Below are 16,294 nucleotides of genomic sequence, written 5' to 3' on the forward strand. Positions count from 1 at the left end.
TCCCACTGACCATGGCTCCTCCCACAGACCCCTGTATGAAGGCGATTGGCGGCACTGCTCCTCCCTCAGTCTCCAAGATGTTGTGTGGTGGTCTCTTGCTACTGACGGTGCTTTCTTCCAGCTAATAAAAGCCTGTCTCGACTCACATCTCCAAGAGTTATTGATGGTGCATCACCCCCGATACCAGGTAGTGATGCAACCTGTCTCAATGCCCTCCACAGCGCATCTGTAGAAATTTGTGAGTGTCTTTGGTGACATGCCAAACCTCCTCTAACTCCTCCTGAAATGCAGCTGCTGCTGTGCCTTTCTGATGAGCAAGTTAAAGTGAATGCTTAAGTACAACAGAGAACAGAATTGATCCATCACCTGATACGTTGCTATTAGTGCAGTTTGTTTCATTTAAGTTTGATTTAATCCATTGCTCTGTTCTTCCTATCGTGTTTTCATTGAACGTTTGTGTTTCTGTGTGAAAGATCGCCTTGTGGTCCACAATAATACTGCCCGGTCTTGAAAAATAAGAAACCAGAAATAAGGCAGGTTAAGTTACATTTTGCACTATATCCCTGAAAGAAAACAGTTTTATCTTGATTAAGATCTGTAAATAGATGAGGTAAGGTCAAATGAAGGCTCTCAGTTCAATCATTTTTGCAATTGTACATTAAAGTGAAATCCAGCCCAGGAGCCCCCTAAGCCTTTATCATGGATCAAAATAAGGTGTTGTGCTGCCAGAATACTTTCCCAAAAGGCCAAAGGAAGTGCATTTAATGGAGTGTGTCATCTGAGTGTCGGGTTGGGTCAAACAAAGCCTCTCTGCCATTGGAATAGCCAGTGGACAATTGAGGAAATTGTATTCAAGGGAAAGGGGTGAAATTTGCAAAAAAGGAGCTTTCAAAAAGGTACTGGGTAAATATTTAAAGATTAAATAATCACATAGTTCACACAAAAGAATATTGGAGGAGATCAACAGGTCAGGCAGCATCTATTTAAATGAATAAACAGTCGACATTTCAGGCCGAGATCCCTCATCGGGACTGGAAAGGAAAGGGGGAAGATTCCGGATGAAAAAGGTGGGGGGCCGGGTGTGGTGGAGAGGGAGGAGAAGGAGACTAGTTGGAAGGCGATAGCTGAAGCCAGGTGTGCGGGAAAGGTAAATGGCTGGAGAAGAAGGGTTCCGATAGGAGAGGAGAGTGGACCATAGGAGAAAGGGAAGGAGGAGGAGACACGGTGGGAGGTGATAGGCAGGTGAGATGAGGTAAGAGGCCAGACTGGAAACTACAGGAAGATGGGAGTGCTGAACTGTGGCTGTGGCCAGCTCCGGCTGCAGTGATGACTGGTTTCATGTCTGTGTAAGCTTCAGTTCTGAATGCTGATCACTTTCATTGTTTGCAGGATTTTTTACACGTTGGGCCTTTGACGGTCTTTTTTAACTTGGTCTATTGGGTTTCTTTGTTTTGCGTCTGCCTGTAAGGAGATGAATCTCAACTTTGTATAAAGTAGATACACTTTGATAATAAATGTACTTTGAACATTTGAATAAATACCATTGCTCCTTGGAGAACTAAATCGAGATTACAGAACAGAAACAAATCATTTATTAATATGGGAGAATAAGAAATTTAAGTTTAATATAGAATTGAGTGCTTGAAGGTCAACAGGCTTGGTAGGCTGAACTGCCTTTTGTCTGTGCTGTATTCCTCATTGACTTTTGATGTTTTTGTCCAACTGATCCACACATACAGAAATGCCACTGTCATCCTTCCTTTTAAAAATCTCCCCCTTGAGTCCGAATTATCAATCAGCCCATCCATGTCGTTTACCTCAATTGCTCCCTGTGGTGATCGAGTTTATATTCTCATCTCAGCTGCTAAGTTCCGTATCGATTCCCCATTGAGTTTTTTGTCATTTTCTTATGCTAATGACCTCCAGTTTGGCTCAATGCAGTTTTCCTTTACACAGAGGCATTACCAAGCTGTGTCTCGATAGAGTCATAGTGGTGACCCACATGGAAACAGGCCATTTGGCCCCTCACATCCATGCCAGCCTGTGTGTACTAATGCTCTGCACTTGGTCCGTACTCATTGATACCCAACCATTTCAACTGCTCATCTGGAGCTGTCTTAAATGTTGTCAGCAACACCACTTCATCTGCTCCGTAGGGCAGTGCAGACCAGGATGGAATTTATTGCAAACTATTGTCAGTGCTTGATTTTAACAAAGAAAAAAAATAGAAACATTGTAGATTAAATGCTAGAAAGAGAAAACCGTAGCTCAGGTTGATTGCTTGTTTGCAGGGCAGGGTTGTTTGCCAAGCTTGGCGGTTGGGTCCCAAATGTTTTGCCAGCAATTCTTAGAAGCCTGGTTCACGGCAGAAGATTCTATTAACAAACAGATTGAACAGGATGCCATTTCCAGGGTGGTGAGAGTGCACAATGAGTCTCCAGCAGAACGGGTAGAAGCAAACTCAATTCCAACACTTCAGAGAAGTTTGGATGAGGGAGGTACGTAGGGCTATGATCCAGGTACAGGGAGATGACACCAGGCACAAGACCATGATAGCACACACCAAATAGGCCAAAAGGCCTGTTTCTGTGCAGTCGTGTTCTGTGACTCAGTCTTTGTCACAGTGATAAAATTTATCAGTTCAGGCCTAATTTTGCTAAGATAGTTACCTTGTTTTTATAATCTTGACATCAGAGTATCCAGGGATTCTACCATATACATGTTGCATCTGAAAGGGAAAATTGAACAGGTTGATTAGTATGGATAGGTGTGTGTGCACAGAAATATTAGATGTTTATATTATAGGTCATATTTAGCTTTAATGAGACATGTTTGACTTCACAAATTGGGCAAGAACAGTGCAGTTCCACTGTTCCATTGAATATATATATTCAATTAAGTAAGTAGTGTAGAAGGTAGAGAGGTAGTGTTCATGGGCTCCTGAGGAAAAGAAGCTGTTCCTGAATCGCTGAGTGTGTGTTTTCAGCTTTCTGTACTTCCTGATGGCAGTAATGAGAACAGGTCATGTCCTGGTTGCTGAGGAGGTTAGTGCCCTTGATGGAGCTGACTCGGTTTATGAATTTTTAAGAGGCTAAGTTTAGCTTGCAGACTTGGGGATCCCAGGAGTCAAGTGCTGATCGGTAAAGGCAGGATGGATGGCAGAAAGGATGGCAGAGAAATGGAAGGAGAATTTCGGATGAGCTGATGTTTGCGGAAAGTGGAGGGTGAAGTTAGGTTGTTACTGTCGGAAAGGGTAAAGCTTGTGCTAGGTGCCTTCAGTATATCTGCTAACTAACCTGGTGTTGAGTGTCATTTGCTAAAGATGTGTATTGAGGAAGGGAGAGGACAGAAGGAGTTGAGGCCTCTGTCAGTCAGGATTGAGCATGGATGTTGTATCCTAGCTGTCCAGGTACAAGTGAGATACACCAATTAGTTGAGTTGTGTCGCAACGACACAACGTCAGTAAGACCAAAGAGCTGATGGTGGACTTCAGGAAGGGTAAAATGAGGAACACAAACCAATCCTCGTGGAGGGATCAGAAGTGACGAGAGTGAGCAATTTCAACTCCTGGGTGTCAATCTCTCTGAGGACCTAACCTGGACGCAACATGTTGATGCAACCATAAAGAAGGCCAGATAGCTGCTAAATTTCATTAGGAGTTTGAGATTTGATTTGTCCACTAAAACACTCAAAAACTTCCACAAGTGGAGAGCATTCTGAGTAGCTGCATCACCGTCTGGTATGGGGGGTGACGCACAAGATCAAAATCAGTTGCAGAAACTTGTAAGTTAGTCAGCTCCATCATGGGTAGCTTCTGTGGTAACCAGGACATCTTTAAGGAGTTGTGCCTTGGGCAGGTGGTGTCCATCGTTAAAGATTCCCACCAGCCAGCATGTACCCTATTCACGCTGTTACTGTCGGGAAGGAGGTACAGTAGCCTAAAGGCACGCACTCGGTGATTCAGCAACAGCTGCCATCCAATTCTAAGTGGACATTGAACCCATGAACACTACCTCGCTACTAGTTAATAGACATATATATGCTTTCTATAAATTCTGTGTTTTTCTCTGTATCTGTTTATCATGCACTGCAGCGACTGTTGTCACAAAGTTAACAAATTTCACCACATATGCCGGTGATATTAAACCTGTGCTAGAACTCTTGTGCAGACTGTTAATGAGAAGATTAGTATGGGTTTGGGGCAGAACAGTTTCACTAAGCAGATAACGATAATTGTCTCAGCAATTTTGTAATGCTGAGCTCAATGCCAGAACTTGCAGGGAATCGTTGCAAATGTGGACCCTCATTCAGTCACATTGTTTTGGCCATTTTTGTAGAGGTTAGAGATGAAGATCCCACCATATAGAAATAGCAGCAGAACCAGCTTCCAGTGGAATGTTGTCAGTAATATTATAGGGTGGTGGGGATAAAGTTGATTAACAGTTTAATAAACTTCAATTTCAAACACTCGCATTCAGAATGTGATGAGTTTCAAAACCATTTCCAGTGGGGTCTCAATGTACATTACAGTATATTGAAGTCATACAACCTGCTGCCGGAATTCCGTTAAAAAGTTCTGGAATGGTTTGGAAGTTGTGAAATTCAGCTCTGGAGTGTAATTTCTGTTCACAATCTCCACTGTTACACCGATCTCATATTCAACCTTTACTGTAAAACAATGGCATGTGTCAATAACTAACTCTAGTGCACAATATAATAGAACCCTTTTAAATGCCCTTTAAAAGAATAGTGACGTGTCAGGTGCCAGTGCTATAAAAGCAAGCTTATATGTTGAGGCATTCTAAGGCACTGGTGAGGCCTCACATGGAGTATCCTGAACAGTTTTGGGGCCCTTTTCTAAGAAAGCATGTACTGACATTGGACAGGGTTCAAAGGAGATTCATGAAAATAATTCAGGGGTTGAAAGGTTTATCATACGAGGTGCATTTGACGGCTCTGGGCCTTTACTCACTGGAATTCGGAAGAATGAGGGGGGAGTATTGAAACCAATTGAATTTTCAAAGAGCTCGATAGAGTCAATGTGGGGAGGATGTTTCCTGTGATGGGGAGTCTAAGACCAGATGACACAGCTTCAGAATAGAGGGTCATCCATTTAGAACAAAGATGAGGAGGAATTTCTTTAGCCAGAGGGTGATGACCCTGTGAAAGTCATTGCCTCAAGTGGCTGTTGAGGCCAAGCCATTGGGTCTCTTTAAGACAGAGGTTGACAGATTCTTGATTAGTCAAGAGCATGAAGGGATCGGGGAGGGGGAGGCAGGAGATTAAGGCTGGGAGGACAAATGGATCAGCTCTGATGAAACAGCAGAGCAGACTTGATCGGCCAAAACGGCCTAACTCTGTTCCTGTAGCTTGTGATCTTACTATTAGGATGGAACGTGGCGGGATTATTGTCAGGGCAGTGTTTCCATGGATATTGTTAGGATGCACTAAGCCATTCTGTATTAAATCACAATTGTTTCAGAGACATGGAAAGGTATTACAGAAAGGACCCCTTAGCCCTCTGACCATTATGCAGCCATTTTTACTCTAATCTTACCACGCCCATTTTACTTCCCCACATTCCCATTGCTCTACCCTTCCCCCCACCAACTCTGTGCTATTAAGTAGTTTTAATGCATCCTAGCCTCGAAAGGAAACACCAATACCCTTAAATCCTGCAAAAAATAGTGGATACAGCCCGGCCCATTACAGGGAAACCCCTCCAACCATTGAGCACATCGACATGAAACGCTGTCATTGGAGAGAAGCATCCATCCTTAGGGAACCTTTGCACTCAAGACATTCTTCCGTCTTGCTGCTGCCATCAGGAAGAAGGTACAGGAGTACCAGGGCTCACACCAGGTTTAGGAACAGTTACTATTCCTCAACCATCAGGCTCTTGAACCAAAGGGAATAACTTCACTCGCCCCATCATTGAAACGTTCCCGCAACCAACGACACACATAAAATGCTGGTGGAACACAGCAGGCCAGGCAACATCTATAAGGAGAAGCACTGTCGACGTTTTGGGCCGAGCCCCTTCGTCAGGACTGGAGAAGTCGAGACGGTTGATGTCCCTTCGGCAGTTAGCAATAAAGAGATCCAGAGCAGGCAGAAGACCAGAGCAGGAGGGTTGAAGATGGGAGAAGGGGTCATCGGTGGGGTTAGGGGAGTCCTTGTCAAAGAAGTAAGCTCGGAGACGGAGCCGGCAGAAGAAGAGTTAGGTTGGAATTGGAACAGGGTGTGGTGAAGTCGAGACGGTTGATGTCCCGTCGGCAATTAGCAATAAAGAGATCCAGAGCAGGCAGAAGACCAGAGCGGGGTGTCCATGAAGAGCAGGAGGGTTGAAGACGGGAGAAGGGGTCATCGGTGTCCTTGTCAAAGAAGTAAGCTCGGAGACAGAGCCGGCGGAAGAAAAGTTCAGCGTCATGGTGTACGTGGAACTCGCTGAGGTGTGGGCGAAGGGGGACAAAGCTGAGGCCCTTACTGAGGACAGAGCGCTCTGCCTCACAGAGTTGAAGGTCGGAGGAAATGGTAAAGACCCGGCACGGATGAGAGATGGGATCAGAGGTGGGGGGGAGGCTGTTAGCGTCAGTGGAGAGGAGGGTTGGGGTGAGAGGAAGATGGAGCCTCTGAGGGACCAGGAGCTGACGATGGGATCTGAGGGAGAGGGGATTGCAGAGTGGTGGTGGGGGAAGGGGAGACGGGAGTCACAATCGCAGCCTGTGAAGACCCGGCCTGGAGTTCAAGGCTGGAGTCGCAGTCGGTGGTTGTGCAATCGCTTTCCAACATCGCTGGAGCACGCGTTGATGGTGCTGGAGTCCGGGTTTTCAATATGCCCTGTCCTGACGAAGGGTCTCGGCCTGAAACGTCGACAGTGCTTCTCCCTATAAATGCTGCCTGGCCTGCTATGTTCCACCAGCATTTTGTGTGTGTTGTTTGAATTTCCAGCATCTGCAGATTTCCTCCTGTTTGCCCGCAACCAATGAACTCACTTTCAATGACTCTTCATCTCATGTTCCTGAAAGTTATTGCTTATTTACTTATTATTTCTTCTTTTTGTAGTTTGTTACCTTCTGCACTTGGTTGAACACTCTAGTTGGGTGGTCTCTCATTGATTCTGTTATGGTTCTTATTCTAATTAGGATTTATTGTGTAATGTCCACAAAGAATGGATCTCAGAGTTGTATATGGTGACGTGTGTATTTCAATAATGAATATACTTTGAGCTCCTATACTACATATTTGTAATCCCTCAGACAGATCTCCATATCTCTATCTCAGCAATATCAGAACGATGCATATATTTGAAAACAAATCCAACTCACCAGGGACAGAATTAGGTATTGTCTCACAGTAAGATCCCACATATGGACTGGGACAGGAACAATTCTGACCATTCCAGGAGCCTCCATTTGCACATGGGTTAACAGCTTCAAAATAAGATAAAGGCAATTTGTAGCAATTGACAAATAATGTAAAGTATTTAAAGAATGACTTTCAAATTTTGAATGAATGCATTGTCCATCAAGGGTATTCAATTAATTCATGCCCTTTCCATTCGGTATATTTCATTTCATCTATGCAGGTGTTTTGCGTCACAACTAGGGATCGTCTGTAAATAATAAAAGTGTTTTTGTCAGTTAGTATGTCGACTATGTTTTCCTTTGTTTCATGTCGTGGGTACACTCTGTTCATTGGAGCGTTTACCTTTTAGTCTAGTTGTTCGTCTTTGGACCAACTCTTGTTTTCACAATGAGTTACAGGTGTCTCATCCGGGATCATACTCTTTTATTTATTTTGGGATAATCTAATTAGCACAGAGTTTTCAATGTCCAGAATCAGTATGTGCTGCAGGGTGTACTTCAGTGAGGGTACACCAACCGCTCTTTATTGGATCTTGTCTGGTAATGATAAGTCTTGCTCAACTTGTCATTGGAGGGTCAAACCTGTGACATTGCTCATTTCAGTTACCATATCATGGTTGATGACGTTTATAGTCAGCCATATGTGGTGTCATTGAGTGGCGTGGCATCACTAGTTTGTAGCATTTCGAATGACTCCCAGGATGATTTCAGCAAGGAATGCAGGGGCTGGAATCAGAGGCGCTGCAGACTGAAACATTGAGTCAGCGAGCTGATGGGTTCCTCTTTCGCGGTGCCGGGAACGATATCTCTCTCTCTCTCCCTTATTAGTCTGAGAAAGAGCCGGATGAAATGTCAACGCGGTAGTTTTTGCTTGTATGGTGGGAGGTGGGGGGGCTGATGCTTCTACTGAAGCAAGGTGGGGAGTTGCCGAGTGGGGAGGGGCGAGGCTTCTGCTGCAGCAAGGTGGGGAGGGGTTTGAAACTTTCGATACTTATCGTGCAGCAGAAGGAGAGGAGGAGTGATCTTGTTTTTTTTTCTCTATTTTGTGGATGTCTGGATAGAGTACAAATTTCAGGTTGTGAACCGTATGTGTCTCTGATATTTAATTGAACTGTTGATTATTTTGAAGTCCCTTTTCACTGACACTGCTTCATTGACAGTCAGGCAGTTGTTTTCTTTAAGCAGGGTATTTTCTGTGTTCATCACCGATCCAATTCAGGGTGGCAGAAATTGAAACAACACAAGCCACAAACATGTTTGAGTGGGATCAGTTTTCCAAGTCCCATTGTTGACACAACACCATGTCTACTGTAGACGTTCTTACTTTCATTATTCATTAGTTACTTGATATTCAATGTCCTCAATGTTTTAACTCTTGGGGCGACGTGGAGATACGTCTCTACCAAACGTGGTATAAGGCACTCCTTCCCTCTGCCAGCCTGTAGGTCTTCCTTGGGCAAGGAGTAGAACCTGCTTATCTACACCCCCCACACCACCAACCACCCCCCAGCTGATCGGGGGCACATGAAGCCATGGGAGCAGCTGGTGGATATCACAAGTCCTGGTACTGACACCAGGCAGACAATCTCTGAAGATTATTGATAATGACTGGGGTCCCCCGTATTGTAAAGACCCTGCCTGGAAGAAGACAATGGCAAACACATGTTTCAGAAAATTTGCCAGGAACTATCATGGTGATGGATGGAGATTGGATTAAAGATAGATGGAGGTTATATGAAGGACAGTGAACGCCGGTGTCATATGACATGGCACATGATGATGATAGGCCGATAAAAGACTTTAATTATCAACTGCATTATGTCCCTCATAATTCCTTGTATCACTGATAGGTTCCGTCTCCATCTCCAACAATCTAGGTTTTTCCATCTCATCCTTTTAGCTAATATTCTCTAGTCCAGACACCATTCTCAGTGAAATTTTCTGCAAACCTCCAAAGCCTAAAGATGCTTGCTACAATGTGGCAACCAAAAATGCACTCAATCTTCCAAACGGGGCTGAATAAAGATTTCCACGGCTACATAGTGACTTGCTGGGTTTTATTCCCAATGCACCATCTGATAAAGGCAAGCATGCAAATTTGCTCTTAACTGCCCGATCAGTTAGCAATGGCACTTTCAGGGAGTTCAGGACTTGCACCTCAAGATTCCTTTATTGCAATACTCCCACAGGCCCTGAGATTTACTTTCCTCTTGCTTTTGACTTTCCAAACTGCAAAGCCTCATGTTTCTCCAGATTAACCACAGATTTCCAGTTGGTTGTTATCTTGCTACCTCCTTTAACAAGCTTTCTCACCATCCACAATTCCAGCAGTTGTTGTGTTGTCTACAAATTAGTGATCAGATAATTGACACTTTCATTCAGGTTATTTCAACACCATTGCTAATTCCTGATTCTCGATGACACCACAGCTTCAAAGAGAGAGATCAGCATCATGACTCTTCCAGTGTGGTTCTGATCACTTTTACGCAGAAGTAGTATTGATTCCAAAGACGTTCATTTCAAGCCCATGGACCTGCATAGTGTTCTTACCATTCTTAGATTGCACTGTATATGTTGATCCTTAAAGCGTTCTTTAATCTTTCACTTCTGCACTGTAAATAGCAGAGAGTAAATGCCTCTCTTTGCCTCATTACTGTTCCAACATTTCAACTGCAATTTGAAGGAACAGTGTGTCCCCTTCCATTCAAGTGTAAGGCCACGGTTGGAGCCCTGATACCGAATTCAAGACAGTCAGGTTGTCGGTGTTTTGTCTTTGTGCCAAGCCTACACTGTGCGTGTGTCAGGTGATGGACTTTACACTCCCACTGGGTGTTGCACTCCATGCATATTGCCTGAGCTACTCTCTGTTCCCTCACAATATTCTCCTTCTTCATTAGATTGTCTCCAATTGCCTGCTAGAAACTGCAACTTTGCCTGAGAGTCAGAACGTCACAAGCAAATGTACAGTGTTCGTAACATTCATACTCAGCACTTTGTCTATTTTATTTAAATACGCGCTTTGACACTTCATTCCTGATCCAATCTCTGTAATAACTCATACCCTCAAATTTAGGCAACTTTCTGCTCAACCCCTCCTTTACCCTTTCCAAAGCCTCCAGATCATTCTTAGTCCAGAGTATAAATAGTCGAGATCCTGCTGGAACCTTTTATTATTGGACACCCTTGTAATCTCACTGCTGCATATTTTGCCACCAATATTTGATTGTCCATATTCAGGTTTTATTAATGACGTGAGACAGCCGGAAGTTTTGTAACTAATAAATAACACCAGAAATATTGAAAACATCCAGTGGTCAGTTAGCATATGGAGAAAGTTCTATAATTCAGGACAGGATGATGCACAAATCAGACCGTTTGCAGTGAGATAAACAAACAACATAACAGAATCAACAATTACCTGGTCTTTTAGTTGTGGTGGGATGCACAGTAGCCCGAGGAGTTGTAACGGCCGTTGTCAACACTGGCTTTTTGGTTGTCGAGTAGGAGGTCATTGTGGATTTTGTGCGGCCTGTTGAAGTATCAGTGGTTGGCACGTTTGATGTACTGCTGGGATAACCTGGTGGCTTTGCTGAAGTTCCTGTTGGTGTACTGGTTGGTGTAGTCAATGTGCTCAGTGGTGTGCTGAACTCTCCGGTCGACGTGCTGGACTCTGCAGTTGTGCTGGGCACTGGGGTCGGTGTGCTGGACTCTGGGGTCGGTGTGCTGGACTCTGAGGTGGTTCTGCTGGACTCTGGGGTCGATGTGCTGGACTCTGGGGTGGTTGTGCTGGACTCTGGGGTGGTTGTGCTGGACTCTGGGGTCGATGTGCTGGACTCTGGGGTGGTTGTGCTGGACTCTGAGGTGGTTGTGCTGGACCCTCCGGTCGACATGCTGGACTCCGGGATGGTTCTGCTGGACTCTCCGGTCGACGTGCTGGACTCTGTGGAGGTTGTGCTGGACTCTGGGGTCGATGTGCTGGACTCTGGGGTCGATGTGCTGGACTCTGGGGTCGATGTGCTGGACTCTGCAGTCGTTGTGCTGGACTCTGTGGTAGATGTGCTGGACACTGGGGTGGTTGTGCTGGACCCTGAGGTAGTTGTGCTGGACTCTGGGGTTGATGTGCTGGACTCTGGGGTCGGTGTGCTGGACTGTGGGGTCGATGTGCTGGACTCTGAGGTGGTTGTGCTGGACTCTGAGGTGGTTGTGCTGGACTCTGAGGTGGTTGTGCTGGACTCCGGGATGGTTCTGCTGGACTCTCCGGTCGATGTGCTAGACTCTGGGGTGGTTGTGCTGGACTCTGTGGTGGTTGTGCTGGACTCTGTGGTAGATGTGCTGAACACTGGGGTGGTTGTGCTGGACTCTGAGGTGGTTGTGCTGGACTCTGAGGTGGTTGTGCTGGACTCTGGGGTGGTTGTGCTGGACTCTGAGGTGGTTGTGCTGGACTCTGGGGTCGAGGTGCTGGACTCTGCAGTCGTTGTGCTGGAAGCTGGGGTGGTTGTGCTGGACTCTGAAGTGGTTGTGCTGGACTCTGGGGTTGACGTGCTGGACTCTGAGGTAGTTGTGCTGGACGCTGGGGTGGTTGTGCTGGACTCTGGAGTGGTTGTGCTGGACTCTGGGGTGGTTGTGCTGGATTCTGGGGTGGTTGTGCTGGACTCTGGGGTGGTTGTGCTGGATTCAGGGGTGGTTGTGCTGGACTCTGGGGTTGTGGTGCTGGACTCTGGGGTTGTGGTGCTGGACTCTGGGGTAGATATGCTGTACTCTGGAGTGGTTGTGCTGGACTCTGGGGTTGATGTGCTGGACTCTGGGGTGGTTGTGCTGGACTCTGATGTGGTTGTGCTGGACTCTGGGGTGGTTGTGCTCGGCTCTGTGGTGGTGGTGCTGGACTCTGGTGTGGTTGTGCTGGACTCTGGTGTGGTTGTGCTGGACTCTGGGGTGGTTGTGCTGGACTCGGGGGTGGTTGTGCTGGACTCTGCAGTGGTTGTGCTGGACTCTGGGGTGGCTGTGCTGGACCCTCCGGTCGACATACTGGACTCTGGGGTGGTTGTGCTGGACTCTGGGGTGGTTGTGCTGGACTCGGGAGTGGTTGTGCTGGACTCTGGGGTGGTTGTGCTGGACCCTCCGGTCGACATGCTGGACTCTGGGGTGGTTGTGCTGGACTCTGGGGTGGTTGTGCTGGACTCTGGGGTGGTTCTGCTGGACTCTACGGTCGACGTGCTGGACTCTGTGGTGGTTGTGCTGGACTCTGTGGTGGTTGTGCTGGAATCTGGGATCGATGTGCTGGAATCTGGGGTCGATGTGCTGGACTCTGCAGTCGTTGTGCTGGACTCTGTGGTAGATGTGCTGGACACTGGGGTGGTTGTGCTGGACTCTGAGGTGGTTGAGCTGGTCTCTGGAGTGGTTGAGCTGGACTCTGAGGTAGATGTGCTGGATGCAGTGGTTGTGCTGGACTCTGGAGTGGTTGTGCTGGACTCTGGGGTGGTTGTGCTGGACTCCGGGGTGGTTGTGCTGGACTCTGGGGTGGTTGTGCTGGACTCTGAGGTGGTTGTGCTGGACTCTGGGGAGGTTGTGCTGGACTCCGGGATGGTTGTGCTGGACTCTGGGGTGGTGGTGCTGGACTCTGGGGATGTTGTGCTGGACTCTGAGGTGGTTGTGCTGGACTCTGGGGGGCTTGTGCTGGACTCGGGGGTGGTTGTGCTAGACCCTCCGATCGACATACTGGACTCTGGGGTGGTTGTGCTGGACTCTGGGGAGGTTGTGCTGGACTCTGGGGTAGTTGTGCTGGATTCTGGGGTGGTTGTGCTGGACTCTGGGGTGGTTGTGCTGGACTCTGGGGTGGTTGTGCTGGACTCTGGGGTGGTTGTGCTGGTCTCTGCATTGGTTGTGCTGGTCTCTGCATTGGTTGTGCTAGACTCTGAGGTGGTTGTGCTGGTCTCTGCAGTGGTTGTGCTGGACTCTGAGGAGGTTGTGCTGGTCTCTGCAGTGGTTGTGCTGGACTCTGAGGTGGTTGTGCTGGTCTCTGGGGTGGTTGTGCTGGACACTGGGGTGGTTGTGCTGGACTCTGAGGTGGTTGTGCTGGACTCTGGGGTGGTTGTGCTGGACTCTGGGGTGGTTGTGCTGGACTCTGGTGTGGTTGTTCTGGACTCTGGGGTGGTTGTGCTGGACTCTGGGGTTGATGTGCTGGACTCTGAGGTGGTTGTGCTGGACTCTGCGGTGGTTGTGCTGGACTCTGGGGTGCTTGTGCTGGACTCTGAGGTTGATGTGCTTGACTCTGCAGTGGTTGTGCTAGACTCTGAGGTGGTTGTGCTGGACTCTGGGGTTGATGTGCTGGACTCTGGTGTGGTTGTGCTTGACTCTGGGGTGGTTGTGCTGGACTCTGGTGTGGTTGTGCTGGACTCTGGGGTTGATGTGCTGGACTCTGGTGTGGTTGTGCTTGACTCTGGGGTGGTTGTGCTGGACTCTGGTGTGGTTGTGCTGGACTCTGGGGTTGATGTGCTGGACTCTGCTGTGGTTGTACTGGACTCTGAGGTGGTTGTGCTGGACTCTGGGGTAGTTGTGCTGGACTCTGGGGTGGTTGTGCTGGACTCTGGTGTGGTTGTGCTGGACTCTGGGGTTGATGTGCTGGACTCTGCTGTGGTTGTGCTGGACTCTGCGGTGGTTGTGCTGGACGCTGAGGTGGTTGTGCTGGACTCTGGGGTAGTTGTGCTGGACTCTGGGGTGGTTGTGCTGGACTCTGAGGTTGATGTGCTTGACTCTGCAGTGGTTGTGCTAGACTCTGAGGTGGTTGTGCTGGACTCTGGGGTTGATGTGCTGGACTCTGGTGTGGTTGTGCTTGACTCTGGGGTGGTTGTGCTGGACTCTGGTGTGGTTGTGCTGGACTCTGGGGTTGATGTGCTGGACTCTGGTGTGGTTGTGCTTGACTCTGGGGTGGTTGTGCTGGACTCTGGTGTGGTTGTGCTGGACTCTGGGGTTGATGTGCTGGACTCTGCTGTGGTTGTGCTGGACTCTGGGGTAGTTGTGCTGGACTCTGGGGTGGTTGTGCTGGACTCTGGTGTGGTTGTGCTGGACTCTGGGGTTGATGTGCTGGACTCTGCTGTGGTTGTGCTGGACTCTGCGGTGGTTGTGCTGGACGCTGAGGTGGTTGTGCTGGACTCTGGGGTAGTTGTGCTGGACTCTGGGGTGGTTGTCCTGGAATCTGGGGTCGATGTGCTGGACTCTGGGGTGGTTGTGCTGGACTCTGGTGTGGTTGTGCTGGACTCTGGGGTTGATGTGCTGGACTCTGAGGTGGTTGTGCTGGACGCTGGGGTGGTTGTGCTGGACTCTGGAGTGATTGTACTGGACTCTGAAGTGGTTGTGCTGGACTCTGGGGTTGACGTGCTGGACTCTGAGGTGGTTGTGCTGGACGCTGGGGTGGTTGTGCTGGACTCTGGAGTGGTTGTACTGGACTCTGAAGTGGTTGTGCTGGACTCTGTGGTTGACGTGCTGGACTCTGAGGAGGTTGTGCTGGACTCTGAGGTGGTTGTGCTGGACTCTGGGGTGGTTGTGCTGGACTCTGTGGTGGTTGTGCTGGACTCTGGGGTGGTTGTGCTGGATTCTGTGGTGGTTGTGCTGGACTCTGAGGTTGATGTGCTTGACTCTGCAGTGGTTGTGCTAGACTCTGAGGTGGTTGTGCTGGACTCTGGGGTTGATGTGCTGGACTCTTGTGTGGTTGTGCTTGACTCTGGGGTGGTTGTGCTGGACTCTGGTGTGGTTGTGCTGGACTCTGGGGTTGATGTGCTGGACTCTGGTGTGGTTGTGCTTGACTCTGGGGTGGTTGTGCTGGACTCTGGTGTGGTTGTGTTGGACTCTGGGGTTGATGTGCTGGACTCTGCTGTGGTTGTGCTGGACTCTGAGGTGGTTGTGCTGGACTCTGAGGTGGTTGTGCTGGACTCTGGGGTAGTTGTGCTGGACTCTGGGGTGGTTGTGCTGGACTCTGGTGTGGTTGTGCTGGACTCTGGGGTTGATGTGCTGGACTCTGCTGTGGTTGTGCTGGACTCTGCGGTAGTTGTGCTGGACTCTGGGGTTGATGTGCTGGACTCTGGTGTGGTTGTGCTTGACTCTGGGGTGGTTGTGCTGGACTCTGGTGTGGTTGTGCTGGACTCTGGGGTTGATGTGCTGGACTCTGGTGTGGTTGTGCTTGACTCTGGGGTGGTTGTGCTGGACTCTGCAGTGGTTGTGCTGGACTCTGGGGTGGCTGTGCTGGACCCTCCGGTCGACATACTGGACTCTGGGGTGGTTGTGCTGGACTCTGGGGTGGTTGTGCTGGACTCGGGAGTGGTTGTGCTGGACTCTGGGGTGGTTGTGCTGGACCCTCCGGTCGACATGCTGGACTCTGGGGTGGTTGTGCTGGACTCTGGGGTGGTTGTGCTGGACTCTGGGGTGGTTCTGCTGGACTCTACGGTCGACGTGCTGGACTCTGTGGTGGTTGTGCTGGACTCTGTGGTGGTTGTGCTGGAATCTGGGATCGATGTGCTGGAATCTGGGGTCGATGTGCTGGACTCTGCAGTCGTTGTGCTGGACTCTGTGGTAGATGTGCTGGACACTGGGGTGGTTGTGCTGGACTCTGAGGTGGTTGAGCTGGTCTCGGGAGTGGTTGTGCTGGACTCTGAGGTAGATGTGCTGGATGCAGTGGTTGTGCTGGACTCTGGAGTGGTTGTGCTGGACTCTGGGGTGGTTGTGCTGGACTCCGGGGTGGTTGTGCTGGACTCTGGGGTGGTTGTGCTGGACTCTGAGGTGGTTGTGCTGGACTCTGGGGAGGTTGTGCTGGACTCCGGGATGGTTGTGCTGGACTCTGGGGTGGTTGTGCTGGACTCCGGGATGGTTGTGCTGGACTCTGGGGTGGTGGTGCTGGACTCTGGGGATGTTGTGCTGGACTCTGAGGTGGTTGTGCT

General features: G+C 48.8%; 1 protein-coding gene across 1 annotated transcript in view; it reads right to left on the reverse strand.

Moving 5' to 3' along the window:
* Positions 1-319: 319 nt before the first annotated feature.
* The window catches only part of LOC132397509 (mucin-2-like), an 85,093-nt gene continuing 69,118 nt past the window's right edge, over positions 320-16,294 (reverse strand). The window contains exons 8-16 of the mRNA XM_059976339.1: positions 15,650-16,278; positions 14,785-14,872; positions 13,580-13,698; positions 11,365-13,486; positions 10,786-10,965; positions 7,329-7,433; positions 4,550-4,668; positions 2,670-2,728; positions 320-506 (exon numbers count right to left, since the gene is read on the reverse strand). Coding sequence (XP_059832322.1) covers positions 320-506; positions 2,670-2,728; positions 4,550-4,668; positions 7,329-7,433; positions 10,786-10,965; positions 11,365-13,486; positions 13,580-13,698; positions 14,785-14,872; positions 15,650-16,278 — 3,608 coding nt within the window. The remainder of the gene's footprint in view (positions 507-2,669; positions 2,729-4,549; positions 4,669-7,328; positions 7,434-10,785; positions 10,966-11,364; positions 13,487-13,579; positions 13,699-14,784; positions 14,873-15,649; positions 16,279-16,294) is intronic.

Source organism: Hypanus sabinus, chromosome 7 (assembly GCF_030144855.1).
Source record: "Hypanus sabinus isolate sHypSab1 chromosome 7, sHypSab1.hap1, whole genome shotgun sequence".
Taxonomy (NCBI): Eukaryota; Metazoa; Chordata; class Chondrichthyes; order Myliobatiformes; family Dasyatidae; genus Hypanus; species Hypanus sabinus.